At 47.6% G+C, this 22,314-nt stretch overlaps 2 protein-coding genes across 2 annotated transcripts in view; one reads left to right on the forward strand and one right to left on the reverse strand.

Moving 5' to 3' along the window:
• LOC144948697 (transmembrane gamma-carboxyglutamic acid protein 3-like) overlaps nucleotides 1–22,314 on the forward strand; it is a 311,492-nt gene that overhangs the window by 159,420 nt on the left and 129,758 nt on the right. The gene's annotated exons all lie outside the window — the stretch shown is intronic.
• Nucleotides 13,229–20,351, reverse strand: LOC144948692 (ras-related protein Rab-38-like). Its single transcript, XM_078878354.1, has 4 exons — nucleotides 20,129–20,351; nucleotides 16,755–16,885; nucleotides 15,770–15,928; nucleotides 13,229–13,390 (listed from the first exon to the last, which is right to left on the reverse strand). Exons 1-4 carry the CDS (start codon nucleotides 20,349–20,351, stop codon nucleotides 13,229–13,231), a joined length of 675 nt encoding a protein of 224 aa, XP_078734480.1.

The raw sequence follows: 22,314 nt of genomic DNA on the forward strand, positions 1-22,314 counted from the left end.
CTACGCACAGTGCAAAAGAAGTTCAACATACATACATACGATGAAGTGTGCCTGATATTCCCGCATTTCACTGGCACCAATTATGTACAAAACTCTTTTTAGTGACACGGGGAAGTGACTTCCGCCAGAATGTGGGTGATAAAAATGTAAAAACCATTCTCGCAACAACGGCACTAAAAATAAATCGCCATTATTTTTAATGTAGCCGTCATTTATTGCCAAGGTTCACTTGATGCAGAAACGTTCGATACCTGGCTCAGGGAGGCGACTGGAATGCGTGGCGAGACGCACGGAGGAGCCGCCACGCTCGTCTGCTGAAACCTGCGACCCAGACGCGTTCTGGTATTCTCTACGCGGCAGACGACAACACGGCACTGGTGAGCAACGGCACTGGTGAGCAACGGCAGACGTCTGTCGACTTCACAGCCATGCGCAGAACGACAACGCAACGTGGCTTTAGAGAGCAATCTGAATGTACGGAACAGTGTATGGTGATGCTGCGTTAGCACAGGTGCACAAACACAAATAATTAAGAACTACACATTCGTCGTGAAGAAAAAAGATGTCATCGGCGATGTTTCTGAAAATGGCGCTTGATGTGCTACGATTAAGTTAATATAATAAAATGTCGCCTTCTATATATTTTTTCCCTTTAAGGCAGTGTTATTGATGATTGTGCTGATTTGGTTTGAATGTAGCAGTTCACCAACATTGGTTTAAGCAAGGCTGACTGCTGATGAGACACTGAATGTTGGAACTGGTCCAGTTTGCTTACAGTGAACCAATGCTGGTGTCAGTGGTTATAGTAAAAAAATCCAAGAAAATCCAGTCTCAAACCTGCTTATCTTGCAAGGTCTGATGGGATTGGATGCATTCTGGGCACTTTGGTCAAAGACTTATTTTTTATATCAGTACAATAACACCCCAGTTTATGTCACGGATGCGTTCCTGAAATATACGATTATGAATATCGAAACGCGGCAAATCAAAGCGATTCACAAGGTAGTCGTAGCTGATGGTGAAGGCGAAGGTTGAGAGGCGACGGATAACGAGAAAAGATGGACGATGCTCTCAGCGACATAAGTGTGGGGTTGAGGCGACGTTAATCGGGTGGCGGTGTTGATAATGAAGCGACGACGTTTTTGCGAAAACACGAAAAAGGGCGAGACGTAATAATGGCGGTGTGCCCACATATTTTCACGGACTGTGACTATTTTGATGAATAAAATGGTATGGTTGCACACAGTTGTTGTTGTGTTGGGTTGTCACTTTCCATCAAGTGAAAGACACACACACACACCTGATCTGTGTGAGCAGTTGCTCCAGCCTCTTCCATAGCACACACAGGACCCCCGCCGGATTGCTCGACACATCTGCCGCACGAGCAGACGAGCAGAGAGGCGGTCACTTCAGCTCGTGCCACACGGCTCAGGCAGGGACCTATGGCTACGACTCGACTAATTTTATTTTACCAGGTAAGGCCCACCAAGCTATATGGCTTTTTCAGAAGCGACTTGGCCACAAATGATAGCTCGACGAATTAGCTCATCATGTGGAAATGTATGAGCTAAACACTCTAAACGCGTGTTTATATGAAGGGAAAAAAAAGAGGACCCGGAAAAAAATCCACGCGGCCACGTGGGGAACATGCAAACTCCAAATATAGAGGCATCAGTCAGGATCGAACCCACGACCTCCTGCATACCGGGTGAGGTTAACATCTCGCCATCGTGGCGCCTTGATGAGGTCGCCCCTCGTTGGGTTTTAACTAGGCATGTAATGAGTAATCAATGTAGGTCTATGCGTTGCAAATGTTACGTTTATGCTAACAAAACTAATGTAACAGAATGGGGCAGACAATACCACACTAGACAGTCTAATAATACACAGAAAGGAATTTCTTGAATCAAATTTTAATCCTAAATGCATAAATTTGAATCGACTTTCAAGGACAGAGGGTGAATCGTTGCTTGCCTAGTTTTAATCGAACCGATTCAGTGCGATGAGAAGGATTCAATCCATTTCAAAAGTAAAGTCATTATCATCGTCACGCACATTCAAGAAGCTGGGCAAACCACCGAATTCAGGAGCTTGTTGTTTAGGAGTTTGCAGCGTCAATTGTGCTGTCCTGGGTAAAAAAAAATGTCTCCTGCAAAATGAGCCCAAGGTGGCACTCACCTCCATTTATGGTCATGAGCCATTGGTGTAATTTGCATATTCTTATGGTGGGGTTATGGATAATATTGTTAAATATGTTCACGATGCCACCACGTAAATGGAATCCTTGGATCGTGAGGCGATGACTCATTCATGGGACAGTCATTGCAACATTAAAAGTATTTGTGCGCTTTAATCAAACTAATGGCTGGATGGACAAGCAAAAAATACAGCGCTCTATTGAAAAGCAATACACGGCAGCAATGAGCCACGTCAGAAGTTGCAGTGATGAAGAGTTTCCCGTATTGTCTAATCAGTCACTCATTTTATGATGGACATCAGCATAAGCAATACATTCTGGCAGTGAGCAATTTCATCATCATGAACAAGCACATGATTTATGATTAATGTAGTTGTACCCATTGAGACAAAATTATTTTCTGGCATGACAGGACTTGCAAAGTCATCAAAATCAATCCATTGCTGGATGAAGGCCTCCCCCAAGCTGTTGTTATGTATCACGATGCCGAGATGTTTTACGCCACCTTGCCACTCAACACGAGATGGTTTCATCACTCCATTTCCCGATCAATAATGTTATTGGGTTAAGGCACGTGGCAGTTTTACACCAAAAATCTTGTCATCAACCTTCCTCCAAATGACAAGATTGTCACGTTAACAAAGATATTATTTGCCCACGCCAATGTATTGATCAAATTTTGACAAATAAAGTTCAGCTGGTGGCTTAAGACTTTTCATGACTGAACTCAACATTAACATTCATCCTTCGCTGCTTTGAGCTTCATCAGGCTGTGAGCTCAGATATCGAGTGCTCCGCTTCATCTCACTTTGTGCTTAAGGTATCCACCGTAACATCAGCCACTGCCAAAACATGGGTCACTCTCATTTCATCGTAATTGCCCCATCTCCCTTGCAAGGTATGGTACAAATAATAATCATGGTATGGAAACTAATCAACAAATATGGAAGTGTGCCTTATCCTCCACTCATCCCCCAGCAAATCAGCGGTACCACGGCCATGAGCACATCCCTTCTCCTCCTGAGTGTGGCCGCCTCTAGAGGCACAGGTGACGTACCTTTAGCTTTGATAGCGACGTACTCCTCAAGAATGGACGTCAGGCTGCGTCCAAACAGCGACTGCATAACAAACCACACAGCCACGTCGCAACAGCATTCACTCAGACACTCTGATGCCATGCCTCTAGTCAAACGTCAAAACTAAACTATTTTTATTTTACCAGGTAAATCCCACTGAACTGCTATATAGCTCTTTTTCAGAAACTACCTGGCCACAAATGATAGCTCAATTAAGTGGCTTGTGATCTGGAAATTTATCCCGAAAGACCCAAAGAATATAAAAATTTATAGCAGCCAAATATTCTAAACTAGGGGTTGTTCGGAGGCGCCTGTGGCGCCCCTCACAACCATTTACGGCCTTCGGCCAGGAAAGTCACAAAAAATTGCACACGAACGACGCATTCACGCAAGCACCTGATGCTCCGTTTTGAAGTTTTAAATGAAACATCTTTGAATTGTATTATGTTTTGAATTAGATAATTTTTTCTTCATTAAAAACTTATATCATTTTATATCTAGAAGACTTAATTGAAAAGGACATTTCGTGTGAATTCTCTCGTCGTTAAGTAGATGGCCTTGCTGGGGGTTCGGATCGATGCGGACTTTCACCTGTTTGGGATTGCGGGGGTCGAGATAAGGCGATATAGAGCTATCCGTGCGAGAAGACCGCCGTCTGAAGATCGATTCCAACGTAATCGAACGTCTGTCCCTGTGCCTCCGTCGCTCATGCAGGGGGCGCGTAGGTTTGCAGCGCCCCCTGCATGAAAACGACGGAAAGTGCAGCATTCATCACAGATAGATAAAGTTGTGCGCTTATTTAAGAGTATGCATGTTGATTATAAATATGGAGGGAAAACCCAGAGGACCTGGAGAAAAATCCACGTGACCACAGGGAGAACACGCAAACTTCAAATATATAGGGGTCAGGGTCAGGATCGAACCCACGACGTGCTGTATACCACTCGGTGAGGTAGTTAACATCTCACCACTGCGGTGACCTGAACACTTTCACTATCTGCACAAAGATAGTGGTGGAAACGCCACACTTCCGTTGAGGGGCCAGTCTCGGCATAGGACAACCATGGTTGACTTCCCACACAGGAGTACCTATTTTATCAGCCCGAGAGTAATGATCGACGAAGTCCAACCCCCTGGTCAGAATTTTAACTCACGAGCTTTCTCTGTTGGCAGCCAAGCCAGCGGCGGATGTTCCACACTGCTGTAGTGTAGGCCAGCCGATTTAGTTTACTTACGCAAATGGTACTAATTTTACTGACCACAAATGGATAATGGGCAGTCAACTAATGACTGGGATTCGGAATTATAACCTTACAATTCTGAGTCGAGCTCTATAACCACAGTGACACCATAAAAATAGTACTAAAAGTACTAAGAATTTTAACAGTGATAGAATTTACAATATTATATTATTCCAATATGGGCTAACATTTTAAGGTCACAGGTCATAGCACCCTTGCTGAATGAGCCATTGCCACCTATCCAGACAAAGTGTGGGGGAGCACGATGAGGGGTCGGAGGGGTGGATCACAGATTGGGGGGTGGAGGGAGATGTGCACGGGGAACGTGAGCGTACATGGGGGGAGCAGGGCACTCACCAGCACACACACGGGGCTCACGACGTCCCCGGCAGCGTGGAGCGCATACTCGCGCAGGTGAGGGCTCTCCTGCACGAACACGCGGCACGACTCCGCGAGCTGCTCCTGCTGCAGGTAACCTGTAGGCACACCGGGTTCCGCTCGCTCACTCGCTCGGTCAAGCGTTTCGCCGTCATCGCCGCTACGCTCCTATCAAGCTGGCACGAGCGGTTTTTAACATTCTCCAACTTAGGTTGAAAGTGTTCATGCACGAGCCCTGTTCCGTCGCTCACGGAAGGTAAGAACGTCTGTACATTCTGCGGGCGGGATTGTGGGTTCTAGGATCAGACTCCAAAGTTATTTCCAGGTCCTTATGTAAATCTGTGATCATCCCCGAAACAAGGGATCGCAGACGACGGGACCGTACTTCGCCACGCTGGTCAGTGCAGATTTACGAAGGTGAAAAAACACAGATGCGGGAGCATATAAGTACTGTACAGTACTGCTTATATTGTTGCACTGCCCTCTGCTGCCCAACTCGGACCCTCTGAGCCTATACCAGCCAAGCACAATGTGCGTATACTCTTGACCAATTATTGTAATTCGACACCAACTTATAAAGCGCTGCACATTGTTGTTTTTTCTGTTTTTGCTGTCTGCTGTAGACCAATACATCAATGTGAAATATGGACTGAATGCGTTAAGTGTGTAATATGCGCTCTCATGCGACGTGACATTAGCAGCAATTGTTCCAGCACACAACCCAAACGCATTCTCAAGTTAGACGGCGCAGTCATCACGAGCTTGAGTAGCGGCGGCGTGAGACGGGAACGGCAAGCAATAGCTGCGCCTCATCCCATCACACCTCGGAAGCTAAGCAGTGCTGAGCCTGCACAGTACTTGGATGGGCGATCGCAATGCACATTTAGTATAGGCGTTGTGGGCAGAGGCAACCTACATTTTTTGATACTCACTCCAAACTTAAACACGCACTGACCAGCGTGGTGAAGTATGGTCAAATATCCATGCCTGACTACAACGGCGCAGGGAGGCCCTCATCCAGCAGCGCATTGGCCCCAAGTGCTGAACACATTGCCCACACAGTTCAACTACGTATACACGGTAGCGATTTCCACCCCCGTGAAACGATTCCACATTGCCATGAACACAAATCTGTCCCCACTGGATATCCGGCGAGACCAGCAGTGGTCTATCTTCATCCGAAAGCACCTCCTCAGCAAATCCGCCAGTTACCCAAAGTTCCACTTAGGTCACCTAACTACCTCTGGCAGCCTCAACAAGCGCCTTCCTATTTCTCCGAGAAATCCGCTTTCCGAAACTTTGCTGGGTTAAAGCCTCTCCGCGCTGCTGCTGCTCCACGTTTCTGGAACACCAACAACCTTCCTTTCTGCTTCATCTCCCAGCTTGGTTCCCCCGGTCTCTTCAATCGCCCCCCTCATTTGGTTCCTCCCTACGTGACCAAAACGCAGCGCTTACTTGGCACCCTCTACCCAACTTTTCTCGCGCCCCTCGCTCACATCTGCAGCTTTGCATTCTCCCGTTTCACTGACGGCCGTTCAATAACCCCTCGTGTTTACTCGTTCTCTGCACGATTGGATGTTTTTTCGTCTTTACTTTGTTGTTGCCGTACCGACGCACAACGGAACTCCCTTGCAAAGAGCCTTGAAACTGGCTCAACGGGATCATCCGTGTAACAAATTAAAATAACTTTAACAAAAAAAACCTTCAAAACACTGCGACCCACGCGAAACAGAACGGCCCCCTGGGGATGGGGCCACCTCGCCCGGCACCCGAATCAGGCAAACGGCCAGGCCTGGGAATAACAGCGCCGCGGTGTTTCGCGAAGGTCTGGGGCGCCACGGCTGGCGGCGGTCTGGCTGTGGTGCACGCCGATGGCGAACGTCGCGACGGACAGCGGTGCGGAGGCCGCGATCCGAGCTCACCCAGCACGAGCCTGGCTATGTCCGACGGTAGAAGCATGACCCCGCTGCGGCGTCTTTAGGCGGCGGCCGTCGCAACCCCGCGACTGCTGGGCCCGAGGGGGCGTGGTTGAGGTGGGAGGAGGGGCGGGGCCTCGGGGGGGAGGGGCCTCGCGTGGCAGCGCGGGAACCCGTGGGGGCGACCGCGGCGCCTGAGCGAAAAGCCGCTCGGTGCCTGCGCCAATTTATAAATTATTAAGATATTTATTATCGTATAAACCAACTATACATGACTTGTCGCGCGATGCGGCTACGTTAACGGCTGTGTTACAAGCACATAAAATAAATTTACACGTTTCCGTGTCAATACACAATTGTGTGGCCCGAGGAGAATATATACAATAGCGACGTTTCGGGCAATGGCCCTTTTTATCGTCATCTATTACACGAATATTGCAGAAAACGGCTACAGGGTCCCCAAGGAATCTTTAACAACGAACAAACGAGGCATTTAACGGTGGTAAACAAACCACACTCGAGTCATAAACATGGCAAGTGTCCTACGAAAGGGTTTAGGCACGCGTGGGAGTAAACTCCATAGTTTAATCAAACAAAGACAAAGATCCCCCGAATAGTCTGAACCAGACTTGGTGCAAGTGCCGTTAGCGAGCACCTATGAAGGCTACCGGCACTGTGGCACACGCCGGGCCGCCTTTGTCTCCCTAGTGGCGATGTTTACTCCCGGGTACTCATTTGAGGCTGAGTCGACCTAGTGGGGGATCAAGATACTCGTCACTGTCTCACTGTGGCAGAGACGCGAGCGAGTCGGGAAAAAATACAGAGCAGACACCAGGAGAGGTTTGGCACCGGTGGCTAGGAGATGTTAACTACCTCGCCTGGTCTACAGGAGGTCGTGGGTTCGACCCGACCCTGACGATGCCTGCTGCTGTATATATTTGGAGTTTGCGTGTAACCCTGTCATCATCACGGTGGCTAAGAGATGTTAACTACCTCGCCTGGTGTGCAGGAGGTCGTAGGTTCGATCTCGACCCTTACGATGCGTGCTGCTGTATATTTGGAGTTTGTGTGTCTCTCTCTCATCATCATCACGGTGGCTAGGAGATGTTAACTACCTCGCCTGGTCTACAGGAGATCGTGGGTTTGATCTCGACCCTGACGATGTCTGCTGTATGTTTTGAGTTTGCGTGTCTCTCTCTCATCATCATCATCATCACGGTGGCCAGGAGATGTTAACTACCTCGCCTGGTCTACAGGAGGTCATGGGTTTGATCTCGACCCTGACGATGTCTGCTGTATGTTTTGAGTTTGCGTGTCTCTCTGTCTCTTCGTTGTCGCGTGGATTTTCCGCCGGGTTCCTCCGGTTTTTCCCTCCACATTTAGAATCAACATCACGCGTTTTGAGTATTTGGCGGCTATAAATGTCCACATGTAAGCCCTACTGAGCTATGTAGCTCTTTTTTCAAATATACAGCAACAGGTGTCAGGGTCGGGATCGAGCCCACAACCTCTTGCAGACCAGGCGCCCTCAGTCGTGCGCAAATTAGATTCATAACAATGCATGAAAAGTAACATTTCATACCTCAGATAATAACTAACAAGGGAAATGTGTAACTGGTAATAACATTAATTCATAGTGTAGTTATTTATGTTTTAAAATGTGTACCTGTAATTTCGATTCCATAAACAGAATCGATTATGAAATATTATTTAATCGGTATGGATTCGACTGGGATGGACTCCCCTGGGTCATCTCTAGCTAGATCTGATTGCTTGGGAACATGTAGATAACATGACAGCCTCTTCAGCCGCCTCAATGTCAGCTAAATGCAAAGATAACCTGATTTCCAAGTTCAACCTCCTTTCCAAGAAGAAGCCAGATCCACATGTTAAAAAGTTAGACGTTGACAAGATTGTTATCAATGAGAGTAACAGTCTAATTTCCGACAGCTTAAAATCGGATCTAGCTAAGGGGTTAAATTTCGCAGTCACCCCTAAACACATTCCAGTGGATGATATCATTGCCCAGGTCGATGTAGCCCTTAAGGGTTTGGGAGACATTGCTGCAGACATGGCAAGATCGGAAATCGCTGCAATCCTAAAAAATGCCAAGACACCTATCAGCAACATAAGTAAGGATGAGCACTTTGAGCTTCCTCATCCTCTCAGCCGACAAGGGCAATGCCACATTCATCATGGACAAAACCACATACAATAACAAAATTCAGGACCTACTTAATGAGGGTAGCTATACAAAAACTTTAAAGATATCCCACCAACAGCCTCGTTACGAATACCAACAATATCATCACCGATTCGACACCTTTAATCTAACCAACCAAGCGGGTTTCCTTAAAACGCTCTGCTGCTAGACCACCCAGATTGTTTGGCTTACCAAAAATCCATAAAGAAGGTACACCCCTTCGTCCTATAATTTCCACCATTGACTCACTCACCTACAAACTGGCCCGATTTCTGTCTGAGACCTTAAGACCATTCACTGCTAAGATCGCCTCAGCTGTACTTAACTCAGCTCACTTGGTATCATTAATTAAGGACATCTCACTATCTCCAGTTTCGATGTAGTCTCTTTGTTTAACAAAGTTCCTGTGCCTGACACCATTGCAATCATTGAAGATTTGGTCCAACAAGGACTGAATGCTGATGTACCGGCCCTGGTGAGACACTGCCTCACCAACACTTACTTCACCTGGAATGGTACATTCTACAAACAAGTTGAAGGTACCCCAATGGATTCTCCCTTACCTCCAGTGATAGCCAATGTTTTCATGGACATTTTTGAGACAGATGCCATCCAGGAATCTACTCTACGTCCGTCCTTGTAGAAGAGATACATCGATGACACGTTCGTCATCTGGCCACATGGCCTACCAGCTCTGAACCAATTTCTCAACCACATCACCTCCATACACCCAGCCATTAAATTCACCATGGAGGTGGAAAAGGATGGCAAGCTACCATTCTTGGATGTTTTAATCGAAAAGATACCACTGTCTACAGGAAAGCCAACCATACGGATGCCTACCAAAAACCTGACTCCCACCACCATCCGTCCCAGAAGAATTTCCTCATCAAAACTCTACACCATAGAGCTTGATGTATTTCCGACCATCATCACCTAGCCAGTGAACTGGAACACGTACACCAAGCTCTCAAGATGAATGGATATTCAGACTACACAATCCGTAAAGCTATCACCCCAACCATTGGGAAATAACTATCTGAGGACCCAATCAAAACCATCACCTTGCCATACATAGCAGGGGTCACTAAAAATATTTCCAAAATCACGAGCAAACACAAGATCCAGGTTCGATTTAACACAGTACATAAAATTCGTGATCTGATCCCATCTGTAAAGGATGTGATCCCTGACATGCAATACCCCGGTGTCTACAAACTAAGCTGTGTCTGCGGCAGTAGTTACATTGGGGAAACTAAGCGACATCTCTCGAACCGTGTTCGTGAACATAAGGCAGATTGAAATACGGTAGGATCAGTACCTCGGCCGTGGCTGATCATTGTTTTCATGCGGTGGGCTCACACGAAATTGATTTCTCTAAGACGAAGGTACTTTGCAAACCCACTGGCTATCAACAAAGAATCGTTCATGAAGCCATCCATATATACAGACACAATTTCAACCGAGAAGGGTGCAAATTTACCAATCATTGGAAGGACGTTATCAACCATTTTAAGTCATAACTGGCTGTGATGTTCCCATCCTGCCACCTTACGATGTTTGTTGTTATTTTCGGCTCTCCAATTCTACATTAACAGCTAAAATTGCTCACATTAACATAGCCACCTCAGCGCGCTCGCCGTGGAGGCCGCTCACCGATCTTACATTAACATCCTAATTTTTACCTGGCAGCCCTTTAATTTGTGGAAACGCACCACCATCGCGGTCGCTGTCCATTACTTACATTAACATTAGCTGCCCCGCCCATGCTGCTGACATTTGGGCTACGCCCATTTTAAACCTTTATAGACAGTTTTCCTTTAGAAACTACCCCCCCTATCCCTGCTGACGACCGCTTGTGTTGCGATCGAAACGTCGTAGTTTTTTGTAATTTTCTTTGAACCTATCTACGTAACTTTAAGAGTGCCGTTTTTTTTGCTGGCCGCTGGGCGATTTGATCTTTGCAGCCCGTGCTCAGCAAGCATGCCATTTTTTTCATGAATACAAGTAATACATTTCTGTACTGCCATATCCTGATTAGTCTTTGAAAATGAGACTTTATCCTGGTTTCTTGATTACTCACCCGGTTAGACACAACATAACACTTACAGACTTGTGTGAAAGAGTGAGCACAGCAATGCATGATGGTGCAGTGGCGTGTTCACGTCCTTTATTAAGGAAAGGGGACTGACACCGGCGTGTGGGAAATATCCTCGCAGCAGCGGCTTTTGGCTGGCCATCGAACAGGTGCTCACTGAATTGCGCGCTTTCAGATGCGCTTCTGCGGCCATCTGGAACGCTCTTCCTTCCGATATTATGAAGCCATTGGAGCTTTGCACTTTTAAATGATCTACATTGAAAACTTATTTATTTAGGACTGCTTTTTGTGTTTAGTTTGTTGTCCTTTACCCGCACCTCCGATTAGCACGGTTAGCTACGTATGGTGCGAAAAAAAGTTCAACATACATACGCGCATACCATTCCATCGAGATCCGTCACGCATGGATCACATCCTTTAGCCCACTGCGAGTCCTTAAACTCAGTTTGCTCTCATTTAACCAATTTCTGTGATTCATCAACATAGACGGTGAGTTGGGAGTGGTTTCTACCAGTCCACCAACGAGGCGTGACATGAATTGCGCGGCAGTGCTATCAGCCAAGGAAGTAAACACGACAACGGGTTGTTGGCTGGTCATTGCGGGAGGCTGATAACACGGAACCAGCACCACCAACCGACAGCCTGGGTTGAAGATCAGGCTCCAGCCAGCAGTGATTACGGCAAGTTATTGAGCGTCACGAATTCATGGTGTCAGCCCACTCGCAACGACCGTACACAAGAGTACAGTTACACGTTAAATTAACACAAATAATCATGAGCGCCGTTGAGAATATAAGTAGCAACATAAATAAGCAGATAAGGCGCCTGTTGTGCATGCCTGTCCCTCCACAGAAAACAAAACGTGTATTTTTTCGTACACATCCAACCGGCCATTAGGAGGGTAGAATTTCAGCAGCATTAGTTTAACACGGGACTGTCAAACACACGGCCCCCCAAGCCCCCCATGCCCTTGACTCTGGCCCGCCACGTGTTTCAATTTCACAACTTATTTCTCTATATATATTTTTTAAGCTTCTACCTAAATCCAAACTGAATTTAAACCGGACATTCAAACGGGGAATTTGGCGCGCACCCTGCCACATAAAAATAAATCAACTCTCTTTTCCCGTGCTTTCGGATTTTTGAATCGGTAAATGAATACCATATTATTATGAGGTTGCAGTTGAATCCAAACCGGCACCCCTGTCTGATTGGGTTTGACACTCCCTGGTTTAAACACAATCAAACTGTGGACTGGTTCTGATATTCAGTGTCTCATTGGCAGAATCAGGGTTGCTTGAAGCAATGCTGGCAAAGTTATGCACTCCCGGAAGGCTGATGAAATGTGTACAAATAATACTTTTAACAAAAAAATGTATGTGAAGGGACATAAGGAGGCGTTTTGTAACGTTAAATTGGTTTTGCTGCTTTGCTTCTTCCAGCTGTGAGGACGAAGCATTTTGCTTTAATTGTCACGCGACGGACACCGTTTGTAGGGAGTATAAAGTATGTGCCACCTAGCGTGGATAACCTGGGTTCGAATCCACCTTGTCAGCAACTGCCTGTGACTTAATGAGGGTTCTTAGGTCCTGCGGTTGATGGGCTCAGTCCATACACCAACAACTGCAGAGTGAACAATCGCGTTAGATTTGGGTTCTGTGCTTGATTTGCCTAAATTGCAGCTCTTGAGAATTAACATATAACTTTGACTGTCGTGCAACGAACATTACCCTCGGTAGGAAAATGCTGCCCCCTACTGCGTTGACCAGAGGTCACTTTAATAGGGCTCTCAGAGGTAGCTCCTTGATATCCGCTTCTGCGGGCCGTTCCCCAATACAAAAGGGTCGCAACTGCCCTGCCAGAGACCCAAGTGGATTCAATGCCTCGCAGCATAATAACAACGGCCAAACAACAATAAAAACAAAAGCACAGTTCTGTGATCTCATCTTCTCAGGGGGAGGGGGCGTGGGGGGCACTGACAGACGGTGGTGGGTGATGTTTCAGCGCCCGCTGTGAGAGCTCCCAGCAGGGAATTCATCCATCTCTGGACGCCGGCCCGGCAAGAGAGCACCGGCAGTGGCACCGTGATCGCGGCAGGGGCAGAACGCCAGCGGCGGCGTCATTTTTGGCAGCACTTCATGTGGCGGGCGCCCCCGTTCCTCGTGGTCAGCCTAATGCTGTCCGTGACCTCGCAGCGCCGGCAGCCCTGCGCCGAGGACACGTCGTTTGCCAGGATGTGCTGGACCAGCAGCTGCGCGGCCGCCTCCACGTTGATGTTCTCCTGCGGTGGGGGGGAGGGGGGGACGGTGGCGTGCCGTCACGTGTGGCTCGTGCGCGCATGGACAGGGTCTCCCATGCGTCCGTCCATCCGTACGCACACGAACGCCCGTGGACGGTTTCCTCGGATTTTCGGGGCAGGTTAACCCTTTGCCATTCCGATGACGTCCGTGTCTGCAGGGGCGCAACTATGGGCGGGTATGCATGGCAGCGTTATGTGACGAATTGGAGCCCAGTCAGCCACAAGGGGGCCCTGAATCGACATAATCAAGTAATGTTACAACAATTAACCATAAATGCCAAAAGCCATTGTTACAAACGAAAACATAATATTTCCAAAAAATACACAAAGCGTAAAATCTCGTAGCGTAACTGCCGATGTTTGTTACTGAGCAACATCAGGCTCGTTAGCTCACTGACTTGGGCATGAAAACAAGACGCACGATAACTTAATTGTGAGTATTGTACCCGTAAATATTTGTATCAATACTCTCACTGAGAGACTGTCTTCCTCTAAACCCAATACACGGTGCAACTATAATGTTATATATATAGTTATAGCCTGCATATTATTGTATACAGGGTTAAAAACATCCGTAGTAGCTATTTCAGTAAAAGTGAGTCGGGAGAATGGAGGGGGCCCACAGTCGGATCTTGCATAGCCCCCCCCCCAATCTTGAAATAGGGAGTTGCACCCATGCGTGTATGTCATCGGTTTTTACTCCGCTTCCGTTTCGATGATGTACGTGGCCATGCGGGAAGGGCCATGTGGCACAGTTTGGCGGTTGTGTCGCTACAGTTCCCTGTGGTGAGTACAACATCTTTAAAGACAATGGCACGACTACGCCTCTCTGGATAAAATTAATGCTGAGCCGCTCGCGCGTCCCCAGATTCAGCGGCGAATGGGACACTCACCCTGCAATTTGCATATGTCTCGGAATAGGAAAGGATTAATATCAACAATCCTGATGCAATCATCTGGATCAACCGCCTCAACATAAAATGATAGCTATTAAACTAAACTGTTTTTCCCCCTTTTTTATGGCAACAAAACAGGTGTTAAGATGTAAAAACACCAAACTGAAACCGTTAACATCTTAACACCTGTTTTGTTGGCAGAAAAAAGGGGAAAAACCTATGATCATATTTTGGTACTGGCAAAGGAAGTCCCATGAAGTAGATGCTCACCCCGAGCTCTCATTACTCTGATAGTGCATTGTCTTTGTGCTGTACGCTTTTTGCCGTCCTCTGGTCTCACACCGTTTGAGACTAGGCTCAAAAGAAAGCTGTCTCTGGTGTGGACCAATCAGTTTCAAGGACAATGCATATATTATCAGAGTATGTTTTTTGTTTGCATTCTGACCACAAGTATTGTGGTTAATGCAGACATGATTCCTTGTAAAAGGTTTCAGTTTGGTGTTTTAACATCTTAACACCTGTTTTGTTGCCAGAAAAAAAGGGAAAACCCTATGATCATATTTTGGTACTGGCAAAGGAGGTCCCATGATGTTAAAACTAATTTTATTTTACCGGATAAGGCCCACTGAGCTATATTTTTCTTTTTCAGAAGTGATCTAGCTAACACAAATGATAGCTCATCGAAGTGGCTTATCATAATGTGGAAATTTATAGCAGCCAAATACTCTAAACGTGTGACAATTTTAAATTTCGGGGGAAAAACCAGAGGACCCAAAGAAAAATCTCCGTGACCACGGCGAGAGAGACACACCGCAAATATACAGCAGGCGTCAGGGATGTGATCGAACCCACGACCTCCTGTATACCCGGGCAAAGTAGTTAACATCTCCCCACCGCGGCGCCCCAAGCTGTTGATCTAGAGCAGTGGTTCTCAGAGCACGGTCCCTGCACCACCACCAGTGAGTGGTCTGCAACGTTCCTCCAGCCGGTCCGCGGGGGCTGTGATGCAAACGCAGCTTGATCCGGACAAAAGCGACAATGTTTATTATACTTTTTGTTTCGAACATTAATTTATATTTTACTTGTATTTAATTTAAAAAATGAAGTTAGGTAAATTACCGCGATTTAACTACCCACACACACCCTAAGATCTAAATGCCCCCCCCGTATATATATTTAAAAAACCTGATATTTAGAGAAAGAAGTAAATGCGTTTTGTCACGAGGGGTAGTGGGGGCGCTGGGTAGCCCGTGGAAATGTTCGCATCGGCAAAGCGGTCCGTGGGCCAAACAAATTTGAAAAACGTTGCCCTACATCATCAACATCAGCTGTACGGAGACGGCCGCACGTTGCACCGCCATAGGTAAGATGTCGAGCGCTGGTCGAGAACCACATCTGGGCTCGCTCTGCTGAAAGGGCGGCGGGCGGCGGTGATGCCGTGCGCGAAAGACGGCCCGCGACGTACCTTGGCGGACGTCTCAAACCACCCTACGAAGCCTTCGTCGCGGCAGTAGCGGTCGAGCTGAGCGGTGTCGCTCCACTCGCCCCTGGCGTCCGCTCCGTCTCCGTCGCACTTGTTGGCCAGCAGCACAGTGGGGATCGGCTTGCCGTTCGGCAGGGTCACCTGCACGCACAGGACAGGACGCTCGCCATGCGACACGTCGCTCAGGCACCACCGCGCGTGGCCTTTGACTGAACCATGGGACAAAGATGGTCACCGCATCGCGTGCTTTCAGATGCGCTTCTGCGGCCATCATGATTGCAACTCACTGCTCTACGGGACATCTGACAAAAAAACATTACCAACTGCAACATGTACAAAACAGTGTGGCACGTGTCGTGACGGGTACTGCAAGATCTGACCGTGTCCGTCCAGTGCTCGTCGAGCTGCATTGGTTTCCGATTGCCAAACGGTTGCATTTTATGGTCGCATTCATTACACACAAAGTGTTTGCCACAAACGAACCTTGCTGATCTCGTCAAGGAGCTTAAACCATCACACGAACTCCGGTCATCTTCGTAGCAGCTTTTGGCTAGCTATTGAACAAAGACGGTCACTGCATATCCAACCATGCTAATCGGAGGTGCGGAAGAAGGACAACAAACTAAACACAAAAAGCAGTTCTAAAGAAATTAGTTTTCAAACTCGATGATTTAAAAGTACATAGCTCCAGTGGCTTCCTAATATCGGAAGGAAGAGCATTCCAGAAGGCCGCAGATGCGCATCTGAAAGCGCGTGATGATGCGGCGACCGTCTTTGTTCGACGGCCAGCCAAAAGCTGCCGCCGCCGCTGCTGCTGCAAGGATGACCAGTCTCGCGCGACGATGTTTTACGCTCCTCTTAGATGAGATCAGCGAGGTGTTGTGTGGCTTACTTGTGGCGGCAAGCGCTTTGTGTGTGTGCGTGTGTGCGTGCGTGTGACGAGTGGTGGCAGGGGCCGAGCGGGGACCTTGGAGTCGAGGTCGTGCTTCCACTTGGACACGGCCTCGAAGGTGGCTGCCCGGGTCACGTCGAACACCACCATGGCGCCCACCGCCTCCTTGTAGTAGACGCGCGTCATGTTCCCGAAGCGCTCCTGCCCTGCGAGCGTGCGCCCACGGAGAGGCTAGCGTGACCACCGCGCGTCCCTCCCACGCCAGTCCCTCCACACACACGTATGACGATCACAATTGTTACAGCATGTGTATAGCGGCGTCTTTTCATCATCACCATGTTGATCTTATCAAAGAGCATGAAGCATCGTGAGTGAAATCTAGATTTGAAGCTTTCGTGACTGCAGGAATCCATACTCTTTGGTTCTTTCGCTAAAGTCACGTAGGTAGACTTTACCGAAAGAACCAAAGAGTATCATGAGTGAAATCTTGTTATCCTCGCAGCAGCGGATTTTGGTTGGCCATCGAACGAAGATGGATCACCGCATCGCACACTTTCAGATGCGCTTATGCGGCCGTCTGGAACGCTCTTCCTTCTGGCGTTAGAAAGCCACTGGAGCTATGCAATTTTAAACCTCGATCGAAAACTCATTTCTTTAGAACTGATATTTGTGCTTAGTTTGTTCTTCCCCTGCAACTCCGATTGGCTACGCACGGTGCGAAATAAGTTCTACATACATATATAGATAACATCCCAATGGCGCTTTGCGTCATTTAAAATGGTGGGGGGAATGGATTGGAAGTGACTGAGTTAAAATAGTAAATGCCAAAAGATAAATGTTTTAGGAGGGACTTGAAGATCCCAATAGAACCGGACTCCCTGGCAGAGAGTTCAACAGTCTGGGTACCATGAAAGAAAATGCCCAGAGATTGCTGCCCAAGGACTGGAGATCCAGAGGAGATCCAAGTCTGCCGACCTCAGAGTTCTCATTGTTGGAACGCTGAGGGGTTAGCAGCAACAACTCCCGAATGTACGGAGGTGCGAGATCATTGAGGCTGAGTCGACCTAGCGGAGGCCCAGGACCGGTTCAGCTAATCGCTACTGGCGTTGGTGGCCTTGAGAGGGAATTGGACTCGGGTCACCGGGTTCGTAGCTCAACGCACTAACCACTACACTGTCCCTCTGAAGACACACTGATGCATAATAATCGCAGGCAGGGATTACTGTGTGACAGTTATAACTGGACCGCGGACACTGTTAATTAAACCTGAATAATAAAAATGCAGTCATCCGTCAGTCATGTTGCTAGAGCCACAGTGGCGAGATGTTAACTACTTCGCCTGGAATGCAGAAGGTCGTGGGTTTCCTCCCGACCCTGACGCCTACTGTATGTTTGGAGTTTGCATGTTCTCCCCGTTTGAAGAATTGCCGATGATTAACAGTGAGCTGATGCCGCTGGATGGCTCAGAAGCAACGCCGAGAACCTGGGTTAGATTCCAGTTCTCAGCCACCTGTGGTTAACCCGGGTTCTCACGTGCAGTGAGTCAGTAGTCTCAACCAGATCACAAATGACTGTACACAATTAAAACAACCCTCCCGTCGTGGTTAATTTGCCGTTTCATTGATTTGACTCATTCTAAACATTTTTTTTTATTTTACCAGGTAAGGCTATTTAGCTCTTTTTTCAGAAGCCTTCACAAATAACAGCTAAATGAAGTGGCTGATCGTCATTCATCATAATCCTGTGGACATTTATAACCGCAGCCAAACGCTCTAAACATGTGTTTTATTCCAGCTGCGAGACCCAGTGCCCAGCCTGCGCCGAGCCACAGACGCGTCGAGACCGGCACTTCGTGCAGTCAGTTCCGTTTCAAGGACAATGCGTATATTGTCGGTACATTATTTGTCTGCATGTTCACCACAAGTACTGTGTGTGGTTGATACAGTATATAATTTAATGTTGGGTTTGTCTATGGCAGTATATAGTACGGTGTAGACCCGTGTGATGTAAAAGAATAAAATTTAGCTGGAAGCATATTATATATTTTTTGCGACATAGAATTGTAATGTATTACTTACTGTTAGTAGCTCAGCTTATTGGAGAGTATATTTAGTATACTGATGATACTATGTAATTTATACTTTAGTTGTTTACGTGGTGGTTTAGTTACTGCAGCTACATACTATTAACATTCCTTCCCTTTATTAATGTTACCCCTATCCCCTCCCTTTGATGCTGCTAATCCTGCATAATGCACGGGCATAATATGACTTTAAACCCCCCGCCAAACCCCCTACGCTTTTCACAAGTAGTACTAATCGCATATCGGAATGTGCCATAAATATGCTAAATTACTCTTGATATGCAAATTATTTTGTCAAGGCGCTCTTCCCCCCTCCATCCCAGCTTACATAGACGCTCCAAGCCTGGGGTGTGTCATTCAGACTGTCTTCTCGACAGACCTGTTCTCCACCTGAGGACGGCTGCTTGCGTTGTGGCCGAAACGTCGTGAGAATAATTTTATTATGTTTTATTTTTATTATTTTATTATTTCCATTCTACGTGACTTTACCGAAAGAACCAAGAAGATGAACCCTTACTAGTTGGCAGTGTCGGGTGGTGGCGGGGTTTAACGACACATTTATATATTTAAGCGATCTAACCCAAAAACCTCTATTATGGACAACACATTTATAATTATCAGAGCATGTTTGTTTGCATGTTCACCACAAGTACGTGTGTTTAATGCAGACATTATTTCTTGCAAAAGGTTTCCATTTGTTAATTTAACCTCATGTTTTATTGCCAGAAAGGGTAAAACCTATTTTGAATTTTTATTCAGTTCAGTTTATTTTTAAGTACCCTGTGAGCCAAGAGGCTCTTAAATCGGTGTTTCATCAACAAAAAACAACACCGCCGCTTTCTTGACAAACTCAAACAAGTCACGGGTAAAAATTGTAATCAATAATAAACAAATAAAAAATAAGAGGCGGTATGTGGCCAGCAACCACGCCCGGCCGCCTTTGTCTCCCTAGTGGCAATGTTTCCACACCGCACCAGCTACTAATTTGAGGCTGAGTCAACCTATCGGAGGCCCAGGACCGGTTCAGATAATCGTCATCGGTATTAGCCGTGCAGGGGAATCGAACTCGAGTCGCCGATTTTGTGGCGCAGCACGGTAACCGCTACGCTACCGCGCCCCACACGCACATGCACACACACACACATGCACTCATGCACCCAGTCAGAGGCCGACCCGTTACATCTTGCAGAGGATCGCTCCTCTCAACAAAATATTTCCACGGTTCAGTTTGCAAGTGTGAGTTTTAAGTCAGTCCTATTTTTTGTTATATTTCCTCGAAGCTGGTTCGTAAGTCGGGCGTTCGTCAGTCGAGGACTGCCTGTACATACAACATACATACAACATACATACAACATACGTAACATACCTGCGATGTCCCAGAGCTGCAAGCGTACCGTGGTGTCGGCGTCCCAGCCCAGCACCTTGAGCGCGAAGTCGACGCCGATGGTGGCGCGGTAGCCGTGCGAGAACACATGGTGCACATAACGCTTGATGATGCTCGTCTTGCCCACGCCGAGCTCCCCGATGACGAGGACCTTGAAGAGGAACTCCTTCTTCTTCTGCTGCTCCACCGCCATCCTCGGGGCCATCGCGTGGTGTCTCACCGAGCAGTGCGCGAAGCCGGCCAGGCAGCACCCAGCACGCTCCCTCGATGACTCGTGCCACTCACCCAGCGTGCCCGCCAGTGTCGCGCAATTCACACGGCGGTGACAGCAGCAGTGTGCGTCCAAAAGTTCACGGGGTCACCGCCACCACCATCCACCACCACCGCCAATGCCACCACCACCATCCACTATTGACATCGCCACCACGAATCCACCACCGCCACCACCGCTAACACCCAACCACCATCACTGCCGCGTCACCTCGCCCAGCTCGGCACGTTCGCTGTAACCCACCGCGCGGTCGAGTGTGCGGATTGCTAACAGCGACCCGCGTCTCTCTCCGCACGGCTTCCCCACCAACCCGAATTGACCAGCGTGGTGAAGAATGGTCAAACAACCCCCAGAGCACAAGGAGGCCTTCATCCAGCAGTGGACTGACATAGGGGCCGCAGGCGACCATCATGTGGCTCAAGACTTGGATCACTACTTGGATCACTACCTATGAGATCTTCACTCAAAACTGATCTAGAGGAGTTGTACACCCCTAGCTGCCACTGCTATTCAGTGGCCTGAAATCAAATCAAATGTTGTGCTCCGGATGACTGCTGTAAAGCATGATCTATGTTTTGATTTAGTGTGCTGATCTTAAAGGTGCATTGAAAGAGTTGATACTCCGACTGATGCTCCTGATGTTGTGGAGTGACTCATGCAGCCAGCTATGGCTGCAGGGTTTGGTGGTACATGTTGTTTATGTCGTTTATTGTGAAAATTCGGTCACAGTTTCTATGATCACTGTTACATTGCTTTTATGGCTTTATTTAGGTGATTTCGAAGTTGTTTGGTTTGGCCATGTTTGTTTATTGTAGTACGGAGTTAGACTGATGGCTTTATTCTAAGTTGTCTTGTGGTTGTTGTTGTTTGACTTGCGTCCCACTGGGATTTTTGCACACAGCGTTGGTGTACGGTGCTTTTTTCTAGAATTTTAGCCGGTTTTTTTTCCTGGATTTTCTGTTTCCACTTAGTTACATAGTCACTTTAAGATGTTTTCTTGTTCATGTTTTTGTTTGTTGCGGTTGCACCCGATTCAAGAGCCGAATGGCTCACAGGGCTATACCTAATAAATGAAACTTTAAACTTGAAGACAGCCTGCAGACACGTGCACCGTTCGACGCATCATACAGAAGCCCGCTACCCTCCACGTTCAAACAAAGTGCACAAGCAAACACAAAAACAATGAAAACTAAAACTCAACACGTTACTTAAAAAAACCGTGGCCTTGAAAGGAAACAACAATAGTATTGGCGACATTTCGGGCAAAGGTTCCTTCTGTGCTACAAGGATCATCGTGCGAAACGTCAGCTACTACCCACAGTTTTTCTGTGGGTAGTATTTGACCAGATAAAGCCCACTGAGCTAAATATCTCAATTTCAGAATCGACCTGGCTATCACAAATGATAGCTCAAACAAGTGACTCATTGCGTGGAAATGTATCGCAGCAGCCAAAGACTCTAAACGCGTGACGTTGATTCTAAATGTGGAGGAAAAAAACGGAGGACCCGGAAAAACTTCCATGCGACCACGGGAAAGAGAAACGCATACTCCAAATATACCAAAGGCGTCAGGGTCGGGATCGAACCCACAACCTCCTGTATACCATGCGAGGTAGTTAACATCTTCTAGCCACTGTCCCCAAGGCCCAGCCAGCGTTGAGGAATGCTTTATATGTATGTTGAACTTCTTTCGCACCACACGTAGGCAACGATGCTAATCGGATGTGTTCAAACACCAAGCGTGGCGTGGGGGCCTCCTGGGCTGGGCAATGCGAGCTGAGCGCTGCTCCGGGCCACGCGCCCTGCGGGGCCGCGACGGCACCTCCACGGGGGTTGGGGGTCAGAGACGGCCGTGGCCATGGGGAGCGCCATACCCTGGGCGTGTCGCGCCCAGGGT

Source organism: Lampetra fluviatilis, chromosome 50 (assembly GCF_964198595.1).
Source record: "Lampetra fluviatilis chromosome 50, kcLamFluv1.1, whole genome shotgun sequence".
Lineage (NCBI taxonomy): Eukaryota > Metazoa > Chordata > Hyperoartia > Petromyzontiformes > Petromyzontidae > Lampetra > Lampetra fluviatilis.